We start from the raw sequence: 26,778 nt of genomic DNA, 5'->3' as shown, positions 1-26,778 counted from the left end.
ATCTCATAGATAGACATATGGGATAAGCTGCCAAAATTTTGCTGTACTTATTTCCAGGTATCTGTCTTCCAGAACATTCCATCAGTAATTAGAGCATAACACTCAGCTAGGTAAATATAGGTTTCTAAACACTCTCTATAATTAAAAGACAGACAACAAGAAAGTTGTCCTCTATAACCTATACCTCTCTATACCTACTTTTTACGAGTGCATAATCTTGATGAGACTGGCTGACATACTGATGCATAGTTTGCTGTTTAGAATAAATTCATTTGGTTAACTGTCAATCTTGCCACTGAAAAGGGTAATTATTTGTAAAAACAAAATGAGAAAAGTTCTGATTATATTCATTATGTTCTCTTGTTGGAAACAGATGTTACCAGGAAGTTAAAAATCCCTTTGCTTTTAATTAAACTTTATATTTTTGAGATATCGAGAGTTCCATGCACACTTGTAAGAAATAATACAGAGAGATCCTGTGTGTTCTTCCCTCACTTTCTCCCAGGGTAACATTTTGCAAACTTGAGTGGAGTATAATATTACAACAGCCAGTATATTGATATTGATATACTCATGAGATAATCTAATCCTATTCAGATTTTCCAAGTCTTACATCTAGTGTGTGTGTGTGTGTGTGTGTGTGTGTGGGTGGGTGTGAGTGTGAGAGAGAGAGAGAGAGAGAGATGTGTGTAGTGTATTTATTTCTATGCAGTTTTATCATGCTTATGTTCTTATAGCCACCACAGTCAAGATACAGAATTGTTCCATCTCCACAAGGGTCCCTCATATTGCCCTTTTATAACCAAAACCACCTCCCTAACCTCCATCTTTAATTCATAACAAATACCAAAATGTTCTTTATTTTTATAATTTTGTCATATCAAGAAGGCTATATATATGGACACATACAGGTAAGTAATTTTTTAAAATATATATATTTTATTGATTTTTTACAGGGAGAGGGACAGAGAGCTAGAAACATTGATGAGAGAGAATCATCGACCAACTGCCTCCTGCACAACCCTACTGGGGATATGCTCACAACCAATGTACATGCCCTTGACAGGAATCGAACCTGGGACCCTTCAGTCTGTAGGCTGACGCTCTATACACTGAGCCAAACTGGTTTCGGCATTAGTAATTTTGAAATGTGTCCAATTTATTATGTCTATCAGTAATTTTTATTGAATTTCTGCTGAGGAGTAATTCAATAATACAGGTATACCTCCATCTACTTAACAGTCAGCTGTTGCAAGACTTCTGGGATGTTTCCAGTTTTTGTGAATTATTAATAAAGTTGCTGTTTCCAGTTTCTATAATTCTAGTGAAGCTGCTGTGAACAGTCTTACATAGGTTTTTTGTATGAATATAGGTTTTCATTTCCCTGAGATAGACGCCCAATAGTGCAATCTCTGGGTTGTATGGCAATTGCATGCTCAGATCTATAAGAAACTGTCAAACTGTTTTCCAAAGTAACTGTACCATTTTATATTCCCACCAACAAATGAGTTTTCTACCTTTTTTTTTTTTTACATCATATTAGTCTGTGCAAGTGACAAAATTAGTAAACAAATACATGACCCATGAAAAAAACAGCTCGTAAAGTGTCAATTCACAAAAGTCCAAAGGGTAAAAAGGCAGGTGCTAGATAAAACAAAGCTGCCTCGAGCAACGGCCTCTCTCTGCCTTGCCTCAGCTCCTAACACTTATTACAGGTAAGCTCCATATTCATAGAAAGTTCCAATGTGCCCTAAAGCTTTTCTTTGGTGTAAATTAAAATAAACAAATCTTTATTTTTTCCAAAACAGGATCATGGCCTCTAAAATGCTTCAAGTGGCTCTGTGTTCAACTTTGCTTATAGGTAAGAACTATTTGTTTCTATTTGTGTCTTACAACTACTAGGTTAATAGATAAACCCTTTTGACTTTTTTAAAGACATGAATAAACAGGCTTTATTCATAGACCAATTCTAAAGCATTGAGGAAAGCAAACTATGTGTTTTTGAATACATTATTGTTAATTGTGTGTGTGTGTGTGTGTGTGAGAGAGAGAGAGAGAGAGAGAGAGAGAGAGAGAGAGATCATTATATTCCTAATTATGTGTTAACATAGTAACATGTTACTGTTGCTAAGAAATCTATTTAACAAAAAAGTGCTCTGGTGTCCTTGAGCAAAGAAGAAATTTAAATGCCTTTTAGAAACTGTAATACTTACATAGTACTATTATGTTGGGACCTCAAGGTACTTTGAGAATATGAATTCACTAACCTTTAGGGCAAGCAGTAGCTCAGAGAGATGCTGTTTTAAAGGCAGATCAAGGAAGGCACTAGAGGCCAGATAATTTGCTGCCAAATTGGCCCAGTAATTCAGTGGCTTATATCTGAATTTAACTGAGAGATCTTTTGTTTTTCTTGTAACCAAAACTGAAGATACTCACAAAGGTATAAGTTATTCTCACAGTTAAATATATGAAATTTATAAATACTCTGAGGTAGATGCTTAAATCAGAATAAATTTCTACTTTTATAATATGCCTCTGAGAATCATGTAAAAATTATATACTCTGCTTGAGGTACACACACACACACACACAAATAGATATATATCTATATCTAAGTCATTTTTTGTATTTCATTTGTTTTTTGCATTATATTTTAATTTTATTTTTCAATTAAAGTCTACACTGAATGTTATTTCATTTTAATTTCATGTGTACAGCATAATGGTTAGCCAATCATATACTTTATAAGTAATCTCCTGATATTTCAAGTGCCTACCTGACATCATACATAGGTATTACAATATTACTGTCTATGATTCTTATGCTGTACTTTACATCTCCATGACTATTTTATAACTAACAATTTGTACTTCTTTTCTTTTAAAGCAAAGTGGGATTTGTTGAAGATATACTACAAACAAGGAGTAGGCCAGTCCAGAGAGAAAGTGGCCTCAAACTCCTGGGTTATACAGTTTAAAAAAGGGATTTTTCTGGGTGGAGACTTTCATTTGCATTCAGGGATGATTGATATAAAAGGGTTACATAACTATATTTCTTCTGCATATGTCCTTACCCACCATAATGCATACAGAAAAAACTCCAATTTATATTTCTTAATATCTTCATTTTTTCACCCAGTCCTCCAACCCCTCTCCCTTGTGGCAACCATCAGTCTGTTCTCAGTACCTAAGCATTTGTTTCTATTTTATTTGTTTATGTTGCCCTTTAGATTTCACATATAAGTGAAATCATATGATATTTATCTTTTTCTGTCTGGCTTATTTCACTCGGCATAATTTCACTCTAGGTCCATTCATGCTGTTGCAAGTGGTAGATCTCATTCTTTTTTATGGCTAAATAATATTCCACTTTATATCTGTTCCACCACTTTTTTATCCATTTGTCTATTAATGGGCTCTTGGGTCGCTTCCATATCTTGGCTACTGTAAATAACACTGCAAGTAACAGAAGGGTGCATATATATTTTTTGAACCAGTTGGGTTTCTTCAAATATATACCCCAAAGTGAAATTGCTGAGTCATAAGGCAGTTCCATTTTTAACTTTCTGGAGAATCTTTACACTGTTTGCCACAGTGGCTGCACCATTCTGTATTCCCACCAACTGTGCACTATATCTAGACTAGGGGTGTCGAACTCAATCAGAGAAGGGGCCAAAATCTAAAATCCAGCCTAAATTGCCGGCCGAATGGTTTACTGAACAGTCATAAACTGTCAGTGTGATGGAAACGCAGCGGAGTGCAGTGATGACAGCGTGGTGCGGGCCACATTGCAAGGCCTGGCGGGACGGATTTGGCCCACGGGCCTTGTGTTTGACACATGTGATCTAGACTATTAATCTAGGTATATATGAGAATACATAATTAGCCTTTTATTCCTAAGCTTGTGAATAATTTTGTTAACTTAAGAAACATTCAAACCTGTAAATAATTTTTGTGAGTTCATTTGAGCTAAACTGTCTACAATTTCTGGGAAACAGAATCTCAATGTATTGGCATAATGCTCTGAAAAATGGATGGTTTTCACCCATTTTTACAAATTACCATCAAAGGAGGAGACATAGGAGGAGACATGGGTGGGTTACATGAAATCCACTGGTGATAGATTAGGAAGGTGGGAGAAAGCAAAACCAAGGATATGTCTGAGATTGGATAAAAAGTAAAATGATAGATACATGCTTCTTTTACATAGATGGGTAGAGGATAACTAACAGTCAACAATTAACACAATAACAATGAGGGAATTTGTGGCCTGTGGCCTGTGCCCTGGTGTATTGGTTGTGCCCTGAAAGTTTCAGAAAAGGGGAAATTACAAGTTACCCTGACATTCCAAAGGTATGTTATCATTGATGCAAAAAGACAACAGTCTCGGTTAAGATCAAAGTTTATCTTTCTCAGGGAAGATACCTGCCTAGGAAATGACTGCCCACCATAACTGCTTTTAGTTAAAGTTTTAATTTCAGACTGTCCTTTGTGGTTACTTTAGGTCTTTGAGTTTGCAAGAGTGCCATGCAGGCTTCCCTGAGTTAGTCAGGTTAGCATGTGGCCCCTTTTCGTCCACAATTTTAGTAAAGAGGTCTTTTTAATCCTCACCTGAGGATATGTTTTTATTAATTTTAGAGAGAAAGGAAAAAAGAGGAAGAGAAAAGAGAGAGAGAGAGAGAGAGAGAGAGAGAGAGAGAGAGAGAGAGAGAGAGATTAATTGGTTGCCTCCTGTACATGCCCCACCTACTGCACTCTGATCTACATCGAACCCAGGCAGGGCTTCATAAAGAGTTTTAATCATCAATATTGCACTTTGTATTTGAGACATGTTTAATTAAATTATTTATAATTTTTGATTGATTATGGTCTCACATAATTGTCCTTATTCCCCCATTCCCATCCCAAAACCCTCCCTAGATATGCCCCCCCTCCCCCCTCTCAACCCCCGTTGTCCATGGCCACTGGCTAGGCCCATATGTAAGCACACAAGTCCTTTGGTTGATCTCTTCCCCTTACCCCCATCCTCCCTTATTTTCCCTCTGAAGTTTGAGAGTCTGATCACTGGTTCTATTTCTCAGGGTCTGTTTATGTTGTTCATTATTTCCTCTAGATGTGTGAGATCATGTGATTTAAGAAATGCCCTTGTAAGAACCTAAACTGCAACAAGCCATAATGGTTATGCTGAGAGGCAAATGGATCAGTCTGTAGTGAGTTCCTTTCTGGGCCAACAGTTCTTTTGAGTCCCAATTTCAATGCCAGATAGTTCCTTATGTGTACATGCCAGCCATGATATTTCAGATCTGGTTGGTGGACAAATGGTGGTAATGTAGGTCCACCCGTCTGTGGTTTATAAATTTTTAACCACATTAATATAAAGCAATTATCATCACACCAAGTTACAGTCTATATCTCCGGATGAGAAAAGTGAGTTTGGCTCAGTTTGAATGAGTGAGGAGCACACTGCAAACTGAAGCCATGGGCTAGTTATAATCCATCAGTATAATGCTTTGCCTTGACTGCTCATCCATGCAATTGACTTTAGAGTGGGTGACAGTGGATAACTGCAAGGCTAAAAGCACTACATCTGGTCCACATTCCCCTGTGAACACTACAGGGTCAAAAATATCTGGCAAAGGGAAAATGGTTCTGCAAAAGTGATTTTTGTGCACTTAGAAGTTGGAATTAACTTTAACCCCAGCTGAGATACAAATATGTCTACCTATAAAGAAACTACTTTGACTCACTTCACTTAATAGTGAATAAATGAATGAATGACTGAGTTTATGTCATTGAAGATACAAGCTGAGATCAGAAATTAAGGACAGAGGACTGTTGACACTGCAAGTGCCTTTCAGATCTCAGGAAAGAAGCCTTTATTGCTTGCAGGAAGAGACTGAAGTCTTAGAATCCAGTTCATTTGTTAAACTAGTAACTAATTTAACCAACATTTTCTAAATTGTACACCACTGAAGTAGGAAAATATTAGCTTGAATCAACTTTCTTTACTACTACGTACTCCCTCCCTTTTTTATATAAGAATGTAGCCTATTCATCTATTCCTCCCTGGAGCCCTTCTGCTTATCATAAGAAAACAACAATTTAAAAATTTTGTTTGTTTCTGTTATTTAAAAAAGTTTTCTCTGTTACAGATTAGTTGTCTAACAAATTACTCTTATCTGGAACTTAATTTAAAGTAAATAGGGAAAAGATCTCATTATCTATTTTCCTAATGGGATTGCTGAAGCTAAAAATGATAGTCTTATTCAAGTAATTACACTTCTGGGCAAAGTCCCCAAATTATTTTATTGATTTTCTCAAAATAGTAACTTACACATTGGAGATGATTCCCTAGTCAGAGAATTAGAAGTCAAGTGTCATAATTTTATTACAAAACAAAGCAACTCTTTCTTTAGCATTTAGGTCAAAATTGTTCTCTTCTATAATAAATCAACAAATATTGCTACTTTAAGCCTTTATTATATGTTACCTTAATTCAATTCTCAGAATCACTCTGCAAATAGATGTTATGATTCCCGTTACACAAAAATAAAACTGAGACTTAGACAAGATAAATGACCAAACTACACGGTTATTCAATAGGATGATAATTCACATACAAATTCTACATCCAGGTCTTTTGAGAACAAAACTCTTCTTTTTACAAACTGTCCCCTCTGGCACTACAGTGCTAGATATGGGCTATGCAGAGATGGGAGAGGCAGCAGAGCACACAGCAAGATCTCCTCCTGGAAAAGAAATAGAGCCAGTATTATAGCCATTGATTCCACAAGTAAAGGTCCGGAGTTAGGGAGCTGGGTGACTTTATCTGAGGAAATAGCCAGACCAGGAAATAACCAAAGACTGTTCTATGACAGTTCCTAGTTGTACTGAAAAGAAAAAGAAGTCCTGAACTCAGCATATCCCACCTCAGTGGGATTAAATAAAATCAAATAGCCCCATATCTCAGAAAGAGGAAATATAGAAAATACACATATTTGGAAAGTGTTTACTGAATATGTAAACCAATTCTTGGGATTGACTCATATATGAAACAATTGAGGGGATGGGGAGGGAGAGGAGTTATATCCTTAATGTTGGCCTGTAATCAGGACTATCTATAAAGTACAAGTATGCCTTCTGGTTTAAGACAGAGGAAAACCAAAAGTGCCTTCAGCCTGTTTCTCTAGCATAGTTTAAACTCCTGTTTTTCAGCCCACAGTTAGTAACCAATTTATCATGAAGTTTGTTTGGTTTGGTTTCTTTTAACAAGAGCTGTTAAACTTACACTTTCTTCCCCATGACCCTGTCAGCACCTCCAACCTCTTCCTTTTTGTTTTATCTTCATGAAAGGAATGGCCCTTTTCCCTCAGGCCTGCAGCCCTCCAATTTCTTGGAAAGTCTATATTCCTTGATACACTTTTGATTTCTTTTATAAGATTTTTATTTTTTAAAAATCTTAATTTTACCTACGCACTTTGGCTTAAGGTTGATCTTGCTTTGAAGAAAGTGGATAGTAAGAATAAACTGGTAAATAACTTGGTTGGACAAAAAAAAAAAAAAAAAAAAAAAAAAGCCATTGCCTATGACTAGATTCATTGAGCATGCTGAATGCTGTAGAAAAATTCTCTTTTCCTAGCCATGTGGAATCTTTTGCCATGATGTTAGAGTTGGGAATCCGATCAACACAAAAAGGCAGTGACCCAGAAAGCCTCTTATGGGATCATGCAAAATGCTGCTATTCATGAGTTACAAATTTCTCTGTCTATGTGACTAAAGACCAATAAAATGTCTGCTGGCTCCAAAATATATCCCAGGGAAGTATGTGGCCAGGAGAGTGAGCGTGAATGTGGCTGAATACTGAGAGCAGGTCAAAACAGATGGAAGTTGAACTCAAGCCATACAAGTTTCTGTTTACATTTCAAAGTACTCAACACATCAGCAATTGTGACGTCAATAAAGTTGACGTCTCTGAGTTAAAAGTTCAGTTACAAAACATTTTAATAACAGATGGCTTACTATGAGGCTGACAATTTGAAAGCTGGTCCCACAGTCCAGTGCCTCATTTTTTTCCCCCCCAGTGCATGTCCATCAAACCTCCTTGCTTCTCTCATCTTACTGCTACTTTGTGTCCTGTTCTTCTCATGACTTCTTATACTTTGCAACCTCCCTTCTTTTTTCTCTTCTTTCTTTGATTTCTTTTCTTGATTTCTCTCTTCTTCTTTTTTTTTCTTTTTCAATCTTTTTATCTCACAACCCATATTTTGTTGCTCTACTTTTCTCTCTCACTAATTTTTATCTGATTTTCAGCAAAATATAATAATCCATTCTATTAAATATAACTATTTTATCTTCCACCATGAAGTTTTGGTCAGTGACCAAAGTGTAGAGTGGAAAGAAAAAAATAGCTATTTTTATTATTTGTGAAGAAAATTTACTTAACACAAAGAATAAAATATTTAAGTCTAAAAATTATGAACCTAAACATTAGTATTTTAATCTTTCACAAAATTTAAAAAAAAAAATTCCCTACATTTATATAGGTCTTGGAGAATGTTTGTATATCCTTTTCTCCAGATCCTCTTTAGTGCTTAATTCCTAGTGGCCATTTATACTTTCAGTACTTAATTTATGTGCACATATAATTGCCTAAATACTTATATTATCTATTTTAAAAGACATCAATATTTAAGGGCATGGGCTGAGACCATATCCAATAAAAATAATAAATAGCAAATGTTATTCTCTCATTATAAGTACATAACAGGCCTGATGACTGGACCCACAACTGGGCAAATTTCATACCCAATTGTAGGTTGCAGAACCAAAACAGAAAGTATGCCCTCTGAGTGCAGCTCACTCTCCCAAGAAAAAAGGAAGAGTGGGCTGGACATGCCAACTTATGCCTCTTCACTTACCAATTAAATGAGGCACTTCCCCTCCTGAGGGGCAGAGCACATAAAGGGAAAAAGAGGCCTGGGATTAGTCCAAATTGAAGAAAACAGGAATCTGCCACCAATCTCTGCCCTTTCATTCTGTATCTTAAGCTTCATATTAATTCACATTGATCTTTTTAGTGTATGGGTTCCTACCACAAGTATTATTTTCATGGTCACATGCTTAGTATACTGACTAGTCAGTCATTTCTCCACTATCCAGTTTAAAGTGTCTTTTTCAACCTTCCCTGGTGATGGCAATATAGAGAATCTTTCCACTTCTAATATAGCTTCCGTTACTCCCATACTGCTCATCAGCCTGTGATGGGCACTCATCTTTGTGCATAATGTGAAAACATTTTTGTTTTGCTTTAATTATTGGGCAGGTCTATTTTTATGTCTCTTTCACTTATTTCTGTCTGTTTCAGTGCTGAATTTTTCAGCATGTAAATTCCTTGACAGTAGTAAGAGCTGTGCCCAATTAGCATATTCTCTATGCTCTGATGACATAATACCACACAGAGAAAGACATTTTCAGTTCAGGACTTATTCGGTATGAATACATCCTGGTTAAAAATATTAGAACTAGAAGAGACCTTAGAGATGATACGATGCAGCCTCATCTTACAGAACAGATAATGGAGGTACAGGAATAAAAAGTGACTTGGTGACTAGTCACTGCCAGGGCCAGGATAAGACTTTGCATCTCTGATCTTTCTTGGCTTGTGTGAAGAGAGATGTGAACTCTTTCTGCCTATTTCTACTGCATAGAACTTTCTGAAGAGGATATTCTAGAATGATTGCGATAGTAGAACTAAGCTTGACAGTTCTTAGTAAGACTATGATACAGGATGAAAGAAAGGTGGGTGTGTAGGAATTTGGATAGAGAAATATATTTTTATAGCTTATGATTATAAAGTTTTAAAAAGGTGTTAACCTGACTCACATTGTCTACATTAAAAAAAAATAAATAAAAAATAAATAAATAAAAAAAACCCACCCATTTAATAGCCAACCAGGTTATAAAACTCAGGGTTCAGTTTTCAAACCCCAGCAGTATTATATAGGCTTGCAAACACAAAACTCTGATTTTGTTCTCACTAACTTTCAAGGATGATCAGGCAGATTGAAAAAGGGAGGAGAGATTTCTCAAGCAGAGAGGATAATAGCATGCCCTTCTGTATAACTTACATTTTATTTTCAGTCTTGCCATTGACTTACTATGTGACCTTGAGTGAGTCATTTTATCTCCATGTGGCAATTTTCTCATTTGTAAAGTGGGATAATAAATACTACTTTCTATCTCTCTCCTGGGTGATGTTATTATCACCATCAGTTAATATTTATTGGATGCTTGTTGGTCGCATAATGCTGAGGTAAGCACTTTGTTCTGGGAGGTGGAGAGGGATGCCGGAGGAGATTATATGAGAAAAACATTTTCCATGAAGGAAAAAAAAAAAGATTTACAAAAGACAGAATAATTAGAGCTTAAAATAGCTTGGGCTTATATTTTAAAGCAAACTTCTCAGCCAAGATTGATGTAATAGCAATGTTTTCTTAGCAATTGTACAATGCACCAGGATAATGATGCAAAATACTGGTTTTACTTTTGCATGATTCTAAATAAAACTATCTTAAGAATGATTATGATTTTTTTCATCTGTAAATTATATCCTAGGCATAATTTGTTTCAAAATATTTATTTGATATTGAGGGTATCGAAATTGCTTTACCTAGCCATTCCCTTTGTGGGTTTTTTTTGTGTGTGTTTTTTAAAAACCTTTTTAAAAACAGAGTTAGTGCACAAAAGTGTAGAACACTTTTGATTCAAATGTAATAAAGAGAAATCTGAAAGTCACCTATGGAAAGTCATACATTTCATCTGAAACCAAAAATGTAATACTGGTCAGTCCATACTAGTCAGCCTAATTGAATGGGAATTTCCAGTTCCCTCCCAGTCCATTTTGTCTTTCTATCCCTCTGTCACCTACTTACCTCTTGTCTGGATTATTCAAAGGGCCTCTGACCTTGTTTCTTTCACTCTAACTCTCTTCCTTTTACTCTCCATAACACTGACAGAGGAGTTGTCAAAAGTAAATCTATGAACGGATAAACAAAATGTTGGCATATATGAAACAAAATAATTATCCTTAAGAAGGAATGAAAGGCTGACTGACATATGCCACACCATGTATAAAACTTGAAGATATTATACTTTGTGAAATAAGTCAGACACAGAAAGACAAATATTACAGGATTCCCTTTATCTAAGGTCCCTAGAATAAACCAACTCCTGGAGATACAAAGTAAAAAAGTATTTACCAGGGGCTGGGGGAGAGGACCATGGGAATTATTGTTTAAGAGTAGAGTTTCTCACCAAAACCGGTTTGGCTCAGTGGATAGAGTGTCGGCCTGCGGACTGAAAGGTCCCGGGTTCGATTCCAGGCAAGGGCATGTAACTTGGTTGCGGGCACATCCCCAGTGGGAGGTGTGCAAGAGGCAGCTGATCGATGTCTCTCTCTCATCGATGTTTCTAGCTCTCTATCCCTCTCTCTTTCTCTTTGTAAAAATTTAATAAAATATATATTAAAAAAAAAAAGAGTAGAGTTTCTATCTCAGATACTGAAAAAGTTCTAGAGATAGTAGTGATGGTTGCACAACATTGTGAGTGTACATGATACCACTGAAGTATATACTTAAAAATGTTTAAAATGGTATGTTTTATTTATGTATATTTTATCACAATCATTTTTATTTTTTTTAGTAAAACTTGTCCTGATCATTTCCTGGCACATAAATCATCATTATTTACAGACTAAAGCCCAAAGTCCTTGGTATGACAGTAATAATCTTTCAGAATCAAGCACCAGATTATCTTTCCAACATTATCTTTAATATATCTATACCACAGTTACCTTCGATCACACTGACAAAGTGAGGGCCATTGAACCTGAAACTTATCTTGCTCTTCTGCTCTGAGCTCTTTATCTTCTTCAGCCTGGAATACGTGCTCTTTGCTGTCATTCCTTCCTCCTAGCTGTGAAACCTTACATGTTCTTCAATGCTCAACTCAAAACTAATTTCTTTATGCAGCCTCCATGCAATATTCGAATTATTCACTCTCCCTTTTGAAGGTCTAATCACAATATATCTTCCTGTAATTATTTATAATATGAATACGAGTGCCTTAGAGGCAAGGGGTTTTTACTTGTTTTTGTTAGTTTGTTTGTTTATTTATCTTTCCATGCAGTGGTGATTATCAGAGAGGCTGTCATTTTCAATAGACACTCATTTGGAACCAGGGGTTACTGGATTGGCAAGTTAAACTACAAATAATAGGGCTAATAATTAGAACCCTGTTTAGTGCAGTGTTTTTCATCCCGTTGAAATAAGGGTGAGGCAAGTGGCAGTCTTATGGTACATTTGCATAACTCTGAGAGTGAGTTCCTTCTTATTATTTGATGCCTAGTGGCCTCACTTGCCTTATCCTAGTCTCAATTCTGTTGATTGGCAGTTTCCATGATATAAGTAGGTGCTTATAATGCATTGCATTAGTTATCTATTATGGCTTTCCCCAAGCCTTAGCAGCTTAAAACAATCAACATTTATTATTTCACAGTGTCTGAAAGTCAGGAATTTGTGAGTGGCATAGGTTGATGATTCTGATTTAGGATCTCTCATGAGGTTGTAGTTAAAGATGCTAGTGGGAGCTGTCCTTATTTGAGGGCTTGACTGGAGCAAAGGCATCAGATTCCCAGTGCCTGGCTTACATGGTTGTTGGTAGAAGACTGACTTCCCTTAGGGCAAGGGATCCAAGAAGAGGGCAAGCCAGAAGCTATAAGCTTTTATTTCCTAGCCCCAGAAATCACACACTGTGATATCACACATTATGCACACACTGGTCAGCCTTACTAAGTGAGAGAGGTGACCACCCAGAATATGAATACCAGGAGGCAGTGATCTTTGGGGACAATCTTAGAGAATGGCTCCCATTACCATCTGGTTTGACTGTATTGAACTAAATTATCTAGCAGCAGGCCAGAATTATTTCTGACATATGTTACTAAAATCTTCTGAGGTTGACTTTTGTCTTTTATTTTTAAATCATTGAATAATTAAAGTTGCTAACATTTTATAAATGAAGAATGTGTCTGAATCATTTTTCAATCCTGCATTAGTAGTAATGTTTTGCATCTAAAGGCAGCCTGATTGACGTATAGTATCCAGAGAGGTGTCATTTTCAATAGACAATCATTTGCAACCAGAGGTTACTGGATTGGCAAGTTAAAGTGGAAATAATAGGGCTAATAATCAGAACCCTGCTTAGAGCTCAAGGCCAAGCTTGGAAAAGCATGTGTTCATAGAGAATGTGTAAGTAACTGTTGTTTCTTTTTGTCTATAATGCATGAGACTTTTAATATTATTATTACTGGTATATGGTCCCAAGTATACCTGGCTCACAATCATAATCTAGTGCAGTAGCTCTGAAGGGAGAATTTCATCTCTGCCTCTCACTGGCTGTGTGGCCTCCAACATATTTTTTAAAGTTTTTTTATGACTTAGTTTCTGTGTCTCCAAAATGAAATGATTGACAATGCTATTTCTTAGGTTTGTTGTGAGTATTAAATAAGGTAATTCAGCTAAAGAATTTAGCACCATGCTCAATAAGTGCTAGCTAATATTGTTAATATTTGTGTGTATATACTTGTTTTCAGAGATTTGTCTTATAGATTGACAATGACTTTTGCTCTCATTATTCCAACGTTTAAAATGAAAAGTCTTGTCCCTTCTCCCATGAAGCTAATTTAATATTTTCTTCAAGGATTAGGTTAAGCAATTTCTTGACCATGAAAATGTCTGCTTGTGTCCCAAAACCCTAGTGCTCAGTAATATAAGCTTCTCCAAAACTCTCTTAGCCCAAATCTTATATTCTCTTGTTTTGTATCTTAAGCTTTTCCTTTTTCTTTTCTATAGAGAAATTTCGTACCTCAAAACTCACTTACCCCGATCCATACAGAGTATTTGTCAATAGATATCTGTTTAATGATGAATCTGTAGAGTGCCTAGCATAACAAGCTCACAATTAGATTTGTAATAAATGCTTCTTTATCACAAGCAATAAACAGACTGTATTGTTACAAATAGGTGAAGATTGTGTGTTTTCCTTTTTATTTATTCAACTTACAACTCTGAACCTTATTGTGTTTTCTTTAAGAATAAAAACACAATATAGACTGTTAAAATTTCAAGATTTTAAGGAAGTTTAGATTTTTAAAATAATCATTTTTTTTTTAAATCCTGAAGTGTGAAGGAGATAGAAAACATAGGTCTGTTTGACTTAATGATGGCTTTATTGATATTAACAAATTTTAAGTACGGTGCCAGATTTCTGAGCAATCTGCTTTAAACTGAAATATATGTTCTATTTTAGAAGGCTTGTTGACTGCCAGAGTTGAGCCAGGTAGTTTATATTTATTAATTTTTCCAATTCTAATGGCAATCCAATGTTATTTTGTTACTGTGTTGTTATTGTTTTAATTATACCATTTTACATATAAGAAAACTAGAGCTCAGAGAAATCAAACAACTTGCCTAAAATAGTGATAGAGCTGGAATTTGATTCTGTGGGCTCCCATGCATGTCAGAAACTCTGAAAATCTCCATCCACACCACACAGCACCAGCTTTCATGCTGTGCCGTATACAACTCACACAGAGTGGTGTCAGTACAATGGTGGCAAAGGACTAAGGAGCAACCACCTCCCTCCAGGCAAAACTTTTCCAAGGTTTCCTTCTTAGGTGCCCATTTTCCCAGGACCACAGCTGTGTCTCTTTAAGAGGAAACATTGAGATGTAAACTGTTGCCCTAAAAGATGCTGTGCTCTTGTACTCTGAATTACAGGAGCATTGGGAGCGCCATTTTTGTTGGAAGATCCAGCAAACCAGTTCCTACATCTCAAAAGACACATATATTTGCAGGATTACTGGGACCCAGATCACAGTCCGAATACGTGGGAATACACACTGGCTGGTCAGGTATTTTCATTTAAATAGGCATCACATCAGCTAGCTTCAACACACCACCAACCTAGTCCTGATTTTTCCTCTCCATCTGCCATGAGCTATATCTGCCCTTTCCTCTCCATAAAGTGACTTTTGTCTGGTGAACTCCATATTTCCTTCCTTTCTTCCTTCCTTCCTTCCTTCCTTCCTTCCTTCCTTCCTTCCTTCCTTCCTTCCTTCCTTTCTTTCTTTTTAAAAATATATTTTATTGATTTTTTACAGAGGAAGGGAGAGTTGGAGAGATAGTTAGAAATATCGATGAGAGAGAAACATCAATCGATCAGCTGCCTCCTACACACCCCCTATCGGGAATGTGACCGCAACCAAGGTACATGCCCTTGACCAGAATCAAACCTGGGACCTTTCAGTCTGCAGGCTGACACTCTATCCACTGAGCCAAACCGATTTTGGCTCCATATCTACTTTCAAAACTAAGATCAAATGTCTCCTTTCTGATGCCTCTCCCTGCTTTCCAGGGGGCATTTATGTGTGAATAGTTCACAAAATGTCACACTGAAATTATTTGTTTCATGCACCCAACCTTCCTATTTAGGTTACAAAGGTAAAGTGCAAATCTTCTACATCAAAATAATTATTCTCAGGAGCTACTAAAATGACTGTTATGCAGTCAAGTCTCAATAAATGATTTCATTCTGGTAGGTGGATGGATAGATTGCGGTCACATTTTAGTTCTCTCTCACTTGTTCAGCAGCTAACTTCCCTCTGTTATAATTACCCATGCTTTTAATGTCATTTCATTTGCTTGTCTTTTTTACATTTTCCTATTCATTTGTATACTCATTCCAAGAGAAATAAAAAAGAAACTTGCATTCACCAGTTTTATTTCCTCTTTTTGATGGAAGAACACTTTGAAACTCCAGGCAAATGAAATTGCTAAATTATCTGAAGATTTCAATCAGTCTCATGATTTCCTTCAGTCATGATTTCCCTCTCACAACTCAGCAATTTAGAAAATGAGGATATATAGCAATTAATTCCTTCACTGATTTGTTCTTTCTTTCTTTCCACATGTATTAGATTTTCACTACCACCATGTATAAAACTTGAGCGTGGGCCTGCGGACTGAAAGGTCCCAGGTTTGATTCTGGTCAAGGGCATGTACCTTGGTTGCGGGCACATCCCCAGTAGGAGTGTGCAGGAGGCAGCTGATCTATGATTCTCTCTCATCGATGTTTCTCGCTCTCTATCCTTCTCTTTTCCTCTCTGTAAAAAATCAATAAAAAATATGTTAAAAAAATAAAAGTTGTATAAAATCATTATAGGCCTAGCCAGTTTGGCTCAGTGGATAGAGCATTGGCCTGTGGACCAAAGGGTCCCAGGTTAGATTCCAGTCAAGAGCATGGTTGTGGGCTCCTCCCTGGCCCAGTTCAAGAGGCAATTAATCAATGTGTTTCTCTCACACTGATGCTTCTCCCTGTCTTTCCCTCTGTCTTACATTCTCCCTAAAAATTAATGGAAAAATATCCTTAGATTAACAACAAAAATAATAAATAAATAGATAGATAGATAGATAGATAGATAGGTAAAATCATTGTAAAAGTTGAATTTCTGTGTTTTTCCTGAGGCTTGGGTCCTCTTCTTACTTCAGATACCTGGGTTTTTACTGGTCTAGCAGGATCAGCTTGGTTCTGCTTAGCATTTGCTGATGGAAACCAGCAGCTTGAATAATGCATTTAGTTTTATGCCTGTTTTACTCCTACATGCGTAATCTAGAGGTATTAAAAGAAGACTTTATTTATTTGGCAAATTAAATAATTACGTAGACTGGAAGGCTGTGTCTTCCTTATGGAATATTCAAATTTTCAAATATACTCCTGACTGTAATTATACATCTGGGCTGTGATCAACTGACAGATCCTATAATGTACCATGTACCATGGCCCTGTGAATACTAAAAACATTTCATCAGTGAAGTAAACAGATAACTAAAAGTATAAAAACCAAACCTTACTTGGAATTATTCTTCTATTATATTTCTCTCAGTCTTTTGGAAAATATCTATATGATAATCAGAATAATTGATACCTGTGTTCTACATACTCAGAGATCATGACTTGAGTTTCCTTTTATTGCAGGCTCATGAAAAATGGACTTCTTTGAAGACAACAGCACAGTATTATCTGAACGTGAATCCCTTCCCTTCTGACATATCTACTACCCAATAAATGTGCTTTGCCGGTTAAACCAGAATAACAAAAACGGTGGGAGTATAAAAACCACAGCTTTGGCGAACTGAAGGCAAATGCTTGTCACTTACTAGATTATTTATTATGTCTGTCTCACAGAGATGTTGAATAAAGTAAATATGGAAATTTATGCAGTGACCTAGAATTCAAAGTTCTCTGTAAATGGTAGATAAAATGAGAACTAAAATTAAAAAGATTGTAGTAATATCATTTATCAGAAAGGTCTTTTATTGAAAAAGAAAAAAAAAATAAAGCAGTATCATTAAAATTCTCTGTTCATAGCTTTCTTTTCTGTTTGTTTGTTTTTATTTATTTATTTTTTAAATCAATCTTTATTGTTCATATTATTACAAAGGTTCCTCATTTCTTCCCCACTCCACCAGGTTCCCACCCCACTCTCCGCCCCCTCCCCACCCCCCATTGTCCTCATCCATAGGTGCACAGTTTATGTTCAGTCTCTTCCCCCCTCCACCACTCCCCCTCTCCCCGAGAAAAGTCAGTCCACTCCCCTCCCATATCGCCAACTCTACTACAATGAACAGCTATTATTGTTCATCAGGTTTTTCAATCTCCTTTTTTTGTTGTTGTTGTTTTTTTTAATTAATAAACTTTACACTTCTAAGAATAAATTTTAAAATCTAATAATTTTAAACCTTGATTTTTTTTCTGCCCTGGAAATTGAGAAGCAAATTTGTTTACATGTAAACTTGACCTTAGGCTATCAAAAGGTGTAGCTATCAAGTGTAAATGGACACATTGTTTAAAGATAGCTGATGATTGGAATTGGATTACCTGTTCTGGGTGGGAAGGGCTTGTCTTCCCCTTTCTCCATTAAAATTAAGGTGTTAGCTTTAAAACCTCTTTTTGGCAAGAGACCTTAAACTTTCAGAACTTTAAATTTTTCAGATAGTAAATCAGTTATTTAGCATTTTCTCAAATCAATAATACCTCCACATGCCCAAGGATACACTTCACACAAAAGACATTTCCAAATAGATCAACCAACCTCATCCAGGCCCCACACAAGGCACTCACAGATCAACACCCCAGCGCTATACTAACTCAACACATCCAGATCTAAGCCTTCAGCACTTGATTCAACAGACCCTCAAGTTCCCCCAAAAGTTTCCAGCCATGTCTGAGAGGCAGCCTTGAGGCGGGGGCAGGCAAGGAGCGAGCTGTTCTGGTCCTGGCTGCTCCCAGCCTGGCTTCTATTGCTCTGGTCCATTCCACAACCAGCTACTCTGGGTCTGGCCACTGCCGCTCCCGGCCTGGCTGCTGCTGCTCCAGGCCTGGCCGCTCCAGGCCCGGCCGCTCTGGGCCTGGGTGCTCCTGGACTGGCCATCCTGGGCTTGGCCGCCTTCGCCTCAGGCCTGGCTGCCACTGCCCCAGGTCTGGCTGCTCCAGGCCTGGCTGTTGCTGTTCTGGTTCTGGCTGCTGCTGCTCTGGGGCCCGGCTGTTGCTGCTCCGGGCCCAGCTGCCACTGCCTTGTGCCTGGCCACTCTAGGCCTGGCCGCCGCCGTTCCAACATTCTGTCCTTTTTTTTTTTAAACCCATTTATGTTGCAATGTTGGCTGCTGAGTTGAGTTCTGACTTGGTCTTCGATTTTTCAAGATCTTCTTTGTATTCTTTCTTAAGTAATTTTACTATCTTTTGCTCTCACTTGATTTCTTCACATTGAAAACTTCTTCGGTTTCTTCCTCCTTGTCCCAGAAGCTCAGCAGGTTGGCCTGCGGCACCCCTTTGTTCTCCGCGGCTCCTGCGCGGCTTCAGCCTGTTCCTGGGTCGGTGCCGCCCAGTAAGCAGCCCCCAGCCTCGGCTCCGTGGCCCGTGCTCAGCGGTCGTAGGCCCAGGGGCACCCCCCCCCAGGGGGCCCCCGTTGCCCGACTCCTTGCTGGCGCCCGGCTGGCTGGTGTCCGGCAGGGGCTCCTGCTCCTCGTTGCGTTCCTCCAATCTGGAGCTTTTTTTCTCCTTCCCGCTAGGGGAGTCTAGCATCAGAGTCAACAGACTGTCCTCTGCGTGCAATGTACGCGACTCCAGGGCCTCCGCTTTTCGCCTCTCTCCTGGGATTCTGCCTCACAACCCCGTCTCCCCCTGCCTGAGCCTGGGTCCCCAGGGCTGGCCTAGAACTGGGGTTCAGAACAGTCAGGACTGGGGCTCAGCACCGCCGGAGGTTTTGTTTCTTCCTTCCAGGGCAATCCCGCATCAAAGTCAACATTCCGTCCTCTGGGCAGAATGTACGAGACTCCGGAAGCTTCGCTTTTCGCTGCTCCCCTGGGATTCCGCCTCACAGCCCCATCTCCCCCTGCCCAAGCCTGGGTCCCCAGGGTCTGGCCCAGAACTGGGGCTCAGCGCTGCTGGTTCTGGGGTTCAGCCCAGTCCGGGGCTTTTATTTCCTTCCTGCTAGGGAACGCTAGGCAGGCACCCAGCCTTCTCCTCCTCTCTGGCTGCGTCCTCTCCACGTGCAGCATGTCTCCGTACCTTAGGCTTTTTCAGCTCCTCTGATTTTACTTCTGGTTTTCTCTTTCCTTCTTGTTGTAGAATTTTCAGTCAGTTGACTACCTTTAGCTCTGGGCAATGTCCACTCTACATTTTAGTTGTATTCCATTGGAATTGTTGTGTGCTGCTGCGGTTAGGTGTCTATGTGAGCAGCCACCTTGGATCCTCCTGCTTTCATTTGTTAGTTTACTTTTTAACTCAAGGAAGAGGGATTTCTCAAATGGAGCTCGTTCTCTCCTCTTCTCTTCAATATTTGTCACTGTCTAAAGCCAAGCTATTTTAAGACACACTCCTGAAACTTTTTTCATCAAAGGTGTATTACTGAGAGCAGTAGAAAATAAAATCTTAACTCATATTAGAGAGTAGATGATGATTAGGACCTCATTGGAAGCCACTCATCTACATAAATGTCAACTTCTCAGAAGTTTTACCACATGTTTTCAAATTTGTATTCTGTTCCATAATATATGGTTAATGTTTATTTTACTATGAAATAACAGATTTGGCTCACTGGCCAGGAATATTTATTGATCTTTTAAAATAAAACAAAAATAGTGACTCTAAAGAAGAGTGTACTACACTTATCCTATAGTTTTTTATCATGAAATACCACCTCAGAATTCTAATTTGAGAAGTACTAAGGAGATGATACAAGCAAATCACCAAGGCTCCCTCTCCCCCACAACCCATAGATAAGTGAACATTTTGTCTCCAAAAGTGTATTTCTAAATGTATACTTAAGACAATTGTTCTCTTGGCAGGGGGAAGGGTAACAAGTGAAAGGATTTATTTGGGAAATAGAAGCACTTTTCAGCAGAGGGTATATCAGAAGCTGCACAGTAAAAACTTGGGCCAAGCACTTATGTCTCAAAGAGGACATTGGCAGCTAGTAAGGATTCCCCATTTCCTATCCTACTCCCTAGAAATGTTTTCAGTGAGAAATTGAAAGCTAAGGCATAATCTATTATGTTAACCATTATCCACTTTTCATACATATAAACAGATATTTTTTAAAAATATATTTTTTTATTGATTTCAGAGAGGAAAGAAGAGGAGGAAAGAGATAGAAGCTTCCATGATGACAGAGAATCATTGATCGGCTGCCTGCGGCAAGCTTCCTACTGGGAATCAAGCCCAAAACCCTGGCATGTGCCCTGACCTGGAATTGAACTGTGACCTCCTGGTTCACTGTAGGTCAATGCTCACTCACTGAGCCACGTGATTCAGGCCAGATATTTTTTCCCCCCAATAAAATACAACTAAATGGACAAAACAAAGGAGATGAATCATTTGGTTTTACATTAAGATATAAGTTTGAGATTATACATATGCATAACAAAAATAATATACATTTTGCTGCTACAAAGTTCTATTCTTTGATTACTTAATATAAAATTAGAGAATGTTGTGTATTGGTCAAGGTTCTCCAGAGAATCAGTCTGAATCAATAGTGATTTTTTTTTTAATTGGTTAATGCAGTTAAGGAAGCTGGCAAGTCCAAAATTGTCAGGCTAAAGACCAGAGAAGAACCAATGTTGCAGTTCAAGTCCATAGGCCAGCAGGCTAAAGATTTGGAAAAGAGCCAATGTTGCAGTTAAGTTCAGTCTCTGAGATCACCTGCTGGCAGAATGTCCTCTTGCTTCGGAGGGAAGTCAGTCCATTTGTTTTCTCCAGGCACTCAGCTGATTGGGTGAGGCCCACCCACATCATGGAGTGCAATTTACTTTCCTCAAAGTCCACAAATATAAATATTATTCTAATCCAAAACATTTTACTGAACAATCCAAAATAATGTTTGACCACAGATCTGGGCACAGTTGACACACAAATTAACTATTACAACCTATTTTAAGTTATTTAGATTGTCAACACATACACACATACATACACATATACATGCCCATGTATTTACACAGTTGTGATTAGAGCAACAAACAATGGAAAAAATAAAAATACTTTAATTCATGTGTTTTGTTCAGTATAGTACAAGAAAGAAGCTTAGTGGATTGTGGACCCCTAATGAAGTAAAACTGTAAGTTAGCTGCCAAGTTGATTTTGATTTAGGTGACACTGAGAAGCAATTCTGTTATTAGGTAGTTACCTGAGCAAGCATGGAAAGGAGGTTTCTTGAGAGATTTTTGGAAACTTACATATCATAAAACTAATAAACAAACAAAATAAACAACCTAGGTCTACATCAAATAATAATCTGGAAATCTAGTTAACTTCCACACAGCTGAGCAGGAAGTGGTGATTATTCGTTTGTGTGGTTTTTTTTGTGTGTTTTTTTTTTTTTTTATAGAATTTAAGAAAACCCAGGGACCACATATTTGGCATCTATATGCAAAATCAGCTTATACCAGAATAACTCTGAATTCACTGTTTAACGAAATTGATTGCATTGAGGTACCAATTATCTGGCTGACTCTATTTAATGGATTGTTTTCAAAATGGTATGTAAGTCGACATAACTAAATTTTTTTGGCGGGAGGTGGGAAGCTCTAATACGGTTTAAGTCTGTATCTAGTGTGTAAATTCTAAATAAGTCTTTCTATTTGAAAACTAAAGACTTTTTAACATTTTTAAGAGCTGTAAACAAACATCAGTGACCTGGACAATATTAGGAAACAGAGAAGATCAGAGCCTACATTTTCCCCGACTCACTTCCTGAGTCTCCACATGACGCCTACACCTGGGATGTTCACATGTTCTACTGCAGCATCAAAACATACAGACTGTGGTGACTCTGAATTCTTCTGAAGTAGAAGGTGTTTGTTCTCAAATTTTTTTTTAAAAAAGCGTGTTGATTTGCTTTCTTCATCTGATTGATTAAACAGCCCTACTATTTCAGTGAAAGTGACTGGGAATTATATTCCTGCTACATTCAGGTTTCCCTGAGACTTTGCTGAAAATTTAAGGCTCACCAGTGTCACTATTTTTATTACATAAATAGGATTCTGCTAAGTTTTACTGCATTTTTATAGACCCAGTCAACAAATATGCCAATAATCAGGCTAACCTTTTATTTTCTGTTTTTATTATTTTTTTAGAGAGAAAGAAAGAGAGAGAGATGGAAACATTGATGAAAGAAAAACATAGATTAGCTTCCTTCTGCATGTCACTTACTAGGGATTTAGCCCAGAACTGAGGTATGTGCCCTGACCAGGAATTGAAATGGTGACTCCTTGGTTGACACTCAAACACAGAACCACACCATCTGGGCGAGGCTGACCTTTTCTGTGGTCTCTTGGACACTCCACCCTTTAAAATTGCTGTAATGCTGATTTACATGGTTCCCAAGTGAATGATCCAATGTTAAATTAGTCCAAAGAAACAATTACATTTTTCTGCAATGAGATTCATGAGAAACATGGTTCTAATCTTATATATTCCACTCAAAAACCTGATTTTTAAAAATTAACTGATGAAGAGGGGGAAAATAGCATTTATTGGGATATAGGCTTTGCTGTGCATGATGTTAGACAGTTTATATATTTTATCTTATTGAATAACATAACATTCTAATAAGAAAGATCATGCAGGACCCATTGTATAGATAAAAATTAAGCTTAGATAGATTACATAGATACAGCTAACTAAGGTAAGTCTCAAATAGCAATTAGAACATCTAAACCTAAATCCTGGCTTCACCAATGCTAGATGCCACTTACCTCTTTGTGTCTTAATTTCCTCTTTTGCATTGTGGGAACAATTAGACCTACTTAATGAGAGAAATACATAAGACAATACACATAAGCACTTAGAATCATGCAATACACATAAGCACTTAGAATCATGCCTAATATGTAAGTAAACAGCAATAAAAATTAGCTAGTATTATTAGCTTGCCTAAAGTTACATAAAATGTATACTTTTAATTTTTATAAATATAGTTTTCTTGATTTCAGATTGGAAGGGAGTGGGAGAGATAGAAACATCAATAAAGAGAATCATTGATCGGCTACCTCCTGCATGCCCTCTGTTGGGGATCAAGCCCACAACCCAGGCATGTACCTTTGATTGGAATCAAACCCAGGACTCTCCAATCCAGAGTCCAATGCTCTGTCCACTGAGCCAAACCAGCTAGGGAACATGCTCTTTTCTTTATATCAAGATGTGACTCCAGAATTCTTTATCCAGAACTCAAAGCTCTGCATAATCTAGCCCTCTTCCTATTATTTCATCAACTCTCCTCAAATATTCTTGATACCTTGCATCATGTATTGACTAATTTATTCAGTTACTTAGCAAATACTGCTGCCAGCTTTCTTTGGCCTTGTCAAGGTGGAGACATAAACAATGTTGAGACACAGCCCCTTCATCATAGAGATTTAAATTCAGTAAGAAAGGTAAGTTCCCACTGTATATATCCAGATAAATTACAAAGACTTAAATTCTAAATCATGTGTACATAGTGGATAGACAACTTATTCAGGGAGTCAGGAGAGTTAGGTAAGTCTCCATGAAGGAGGTGGCTTTAGATTTAGGTTTCAAAGAATGCATAAGAGTAATATATGCAATCATTATAATTATAACTTTTATAGTATTATAGTACATTTTATACATATTGTATATTTATACTATTTTTATCATAATATATTTTTATTATTACAGTACAAACTTTTTAAGGGCAGGATTTACATGAGATTTGTATTTGCAACTTCAACAATACCCAGAACAGTGCTTGATATGCAGCAAGAATTTGATGACTAAATGGACAGTTGAGGAGAGTACCTGTAGGTGGTATTCCCAAGATTTTCCTCTTATTTTTGCTATAGATGGAATGTTTGTTTCTCCTGCCCTCTACCCCCAATTCATATGTTTTAACCTAATCTCCAATGGAATGATATTTGAAGGTGGGACCTCTGGGAAGTGGTAAGGTCATGAAAGTGGAGGCCTCATGAATGAGGTTAGTGCCCTTATAAAAGAGACCCCACAGAGTTCCACAGCCCCTCCTGCCATGTGAGGACACAGCAAGAAGATGTCTGTTTGTGGACAAGCTCCTCTCACCAGACACTGAATCTACCCACACCTTGATTTTAGACTTCCCAGCTTCCAGAACTGTCAGAAGTAAATTTCTGTTGTTTATAAGCCACCAAGCTGATGATGTTCTTTTATAGCAGTTTGAACAGACTAAGACACCTTATATCAGTGACAGGACAAAAGAGCAAGATGCAATATAATTTATCCACATGTTGTCCAGTAAATCAATAAGAGAACTGAATAAGAACTCAAAAATACTTTTCACTTCTGGTCTTTAGTTTCATCCACACAGCAGACCCAATCTCAAAAGACAACCATCCTCCTGTGCCAATTCATTATAATTTAAGTAGAATAGCTAATGGCTGGGCTTACTGCAAATATAGAACAAATTAAAAGTAAAGGAATTTCTTTTCATGTGTTGATTTCACTTATTCAGTTCATTTTCCTTGGATAGATCTAAAACATCTCAGCAACTGAACCAGACAGAGCATATATACCTCTCACACTGTTATCTCCAATGATAGTGACAGCCTGAATTAATTTTATTGAAAGCAATTTAGCATTGACTGGTTAAATATACAAACTATGCGTCTGAAGCAGAGACACTGCCACACTCCTTCAACTTAGAGACAAAAAATAAATAAATGTTTGGAGATTGCATCACAAATTGGAACTGTCTTGGTAGGCAGCTCATATGTAAAAATAAAATAAATTATTTAAATTCAAAACATTTTATTCCATTCTTCATAGTGGCAAAAGCAGCTGCATTTTTGCCTTCTGATCATAAGGTCAGCAAAGAAGCTAATTATTTTTTAATAGACAATTTCAGGAGAGTTATGCCTTCTTGGCCTGACTCCTTTTTACTCCATCAAAAGTAAATTGAAAAATGTTCATTGATTATCTTTAATCTAGGTAGTAACTATATAGAGAAAAAATTAACTTGTAGTACAGTTGAAGTGTTTAATACCTTTAAATACCATACTCTGACTCTCGGACATTTTTTTTTTTTTCTGGATGCTTAATGTCTAACTCCTGATTCCGCCCCTTCCTAATGGAGAAAAGGGAATATAGTCTGGTATTTAAAATGTAGTCTTAGGCCTTGGCCAGGTAGCTCGGTTTGTTAGAGCATCATCCCAATAGGTCAAGGTTGAGGGTTTGATAACCTGTCAAGGAATACAGGAAGCAACCAATGAGTGCATAAATAAGTGGAGCAACAAGTCTTTCTCTCTCTTCCTCTCTCTCTCTCTCCTTCTCTCTCAAAATCAATACTTTTCTTTAAATATAGCCTGAGATCACGGACTAGCATTCTCTGCTTGGACATGTCACTTAGCCCTATGGTGACTGAGTTTCTTACCTCTTAAATGGAAATGACAAAGGCACTGACCTTGGCCTCATGAGGTAAAGTTTGCATGAGATGAGCTTCTCACACATGATAGGCCCTCTACAAATACTTTTTTGCAGTAATTGAATGCATATATCTCCATTCTGATTTAAAAAATCAATTTAAATATTAGAAGATTGCTTCATCTTATAAACATACTAGAGGTCCAGTGCATGAAATTCATGTACGGGGCTGGGGAGGGGGAGAGGTGTTCCTCAGCCCAGCCTGCACCCTCTCCAATCTGGGACCTCTCGAAGGATGTCTGACTGCCCACCGGGATCAGGCCTAAACGGACATCCCTCTCCCAATCCAGGACTGCTGGCTCCCAACTGCTTGCCAGTCTACCTTCCTGATTGCCCCTAACCACTTCTGCCTGCCAGCCTGATCACCTTAACCACTCCCATGCCAGCCTTATTGATGTCTAACTGCTCCCCTGCCAGCCTGTTTGCACCCAACTTCTCTCTTCTGCTGGCCTGGTCACCCCTAACTGCCCTCCCCTGCAGACTTGATTGCCTCCAACTGCCCTCCCTTGCAGGCCTGGTCCTTCTCAACTGCCCTCCTCTGCTGGCCATCTTGTGTACATATGGGGGCAGGATCTTTGTCTGCATGGGGGCAGCCATATTGTGTGTTAGAGTGATGGTCAATATACATATCACTCTTTTATTAGATAAGATAGAGGCCCAGTGCATGGGTGGGGGCCAGCTAGTTTGC

At 37.8% G+C, this 26,778-nt stretch overlaps 1 protein-coding gene across 1 annotated transcript; it reads left to right on the top strand.

The window, feature by feature from the left end:
- The first annotated feature begins 1,622 nt into the window (after positions 1 to 1,622).
- On the top strand, positions 1,623 to 17,488 carry CUNH3orf85 (chromosome unknown C3orf85 homolog). The gene is made up of 4 exons (XM_045584009.1): positions 1,623 to 1,715; positions 1,809 to 1,861; positions 14,837 to 14,970; positions 17,094 to 17,488. The coding sequence occupies exons 2-4, from the start codon at positions 1,813 to 1,815 to the stop codon at positions 17,181 to 17,183; spliced, it is 273 nt and encodes a 90-aa protein (XP_045439965.1). The 5' UTR covers positions 1,623 to 1,715; positions 1,809 to 1,812; the 3' UTR covers positions 17,184 to 17,488.
- The last annotated feature ends 9,290 nt before the right edge of the window (positions 17,489 to 26,778 follow it).

The sequence above is a fragment of the Pipistrellus kuhlii genome, unplaced genomic scaffold, assembly GCF_014108245.1.
Source record: "Pipistrellus kuhlii isolate mPipKuh1 unplaced genomic scaffold, mPipKuh1.p scaffold_m20_p_2, whole genome shotgun sequence".
In the NCBI taxonomy this organism is placed as follows: Eukaryota; Metazoa; Chordata; class Mammalia; order Chiroptera; family Vespertilionidae; genus Pipistrellus; species Pipistrellus kuhlii.
Note: the sequence above shows the minus strand (reverse complement) of the source record. Positions and strands in the feature narration are given on the sequence as shown.

Bases quoted from the DNA above. Each gene is read 5' to 3' on its own strand.
- CUNH3orf85 (XM_045584009.1), top strand. From the start codon at position 1,813: ATGGCCTCTAAAATGCTTCAAGTGGCTCTGTGTTCAACTTTGCTTATA. The intron at 1,862-14,836 runs GTAAGAACTATT...TCTGAATTACAG, and splicing joins GTGTTCAACTTTGCTTATAG to GAGCATTGGGAGCGCCATTT. The intron at 14,971-17,093 runs GTATTTTCATTT...CTTTTATTGCAG, and splicing joins AATACACACTGGCTGGTCAG to GCTCATGAAAAATGGACTTC.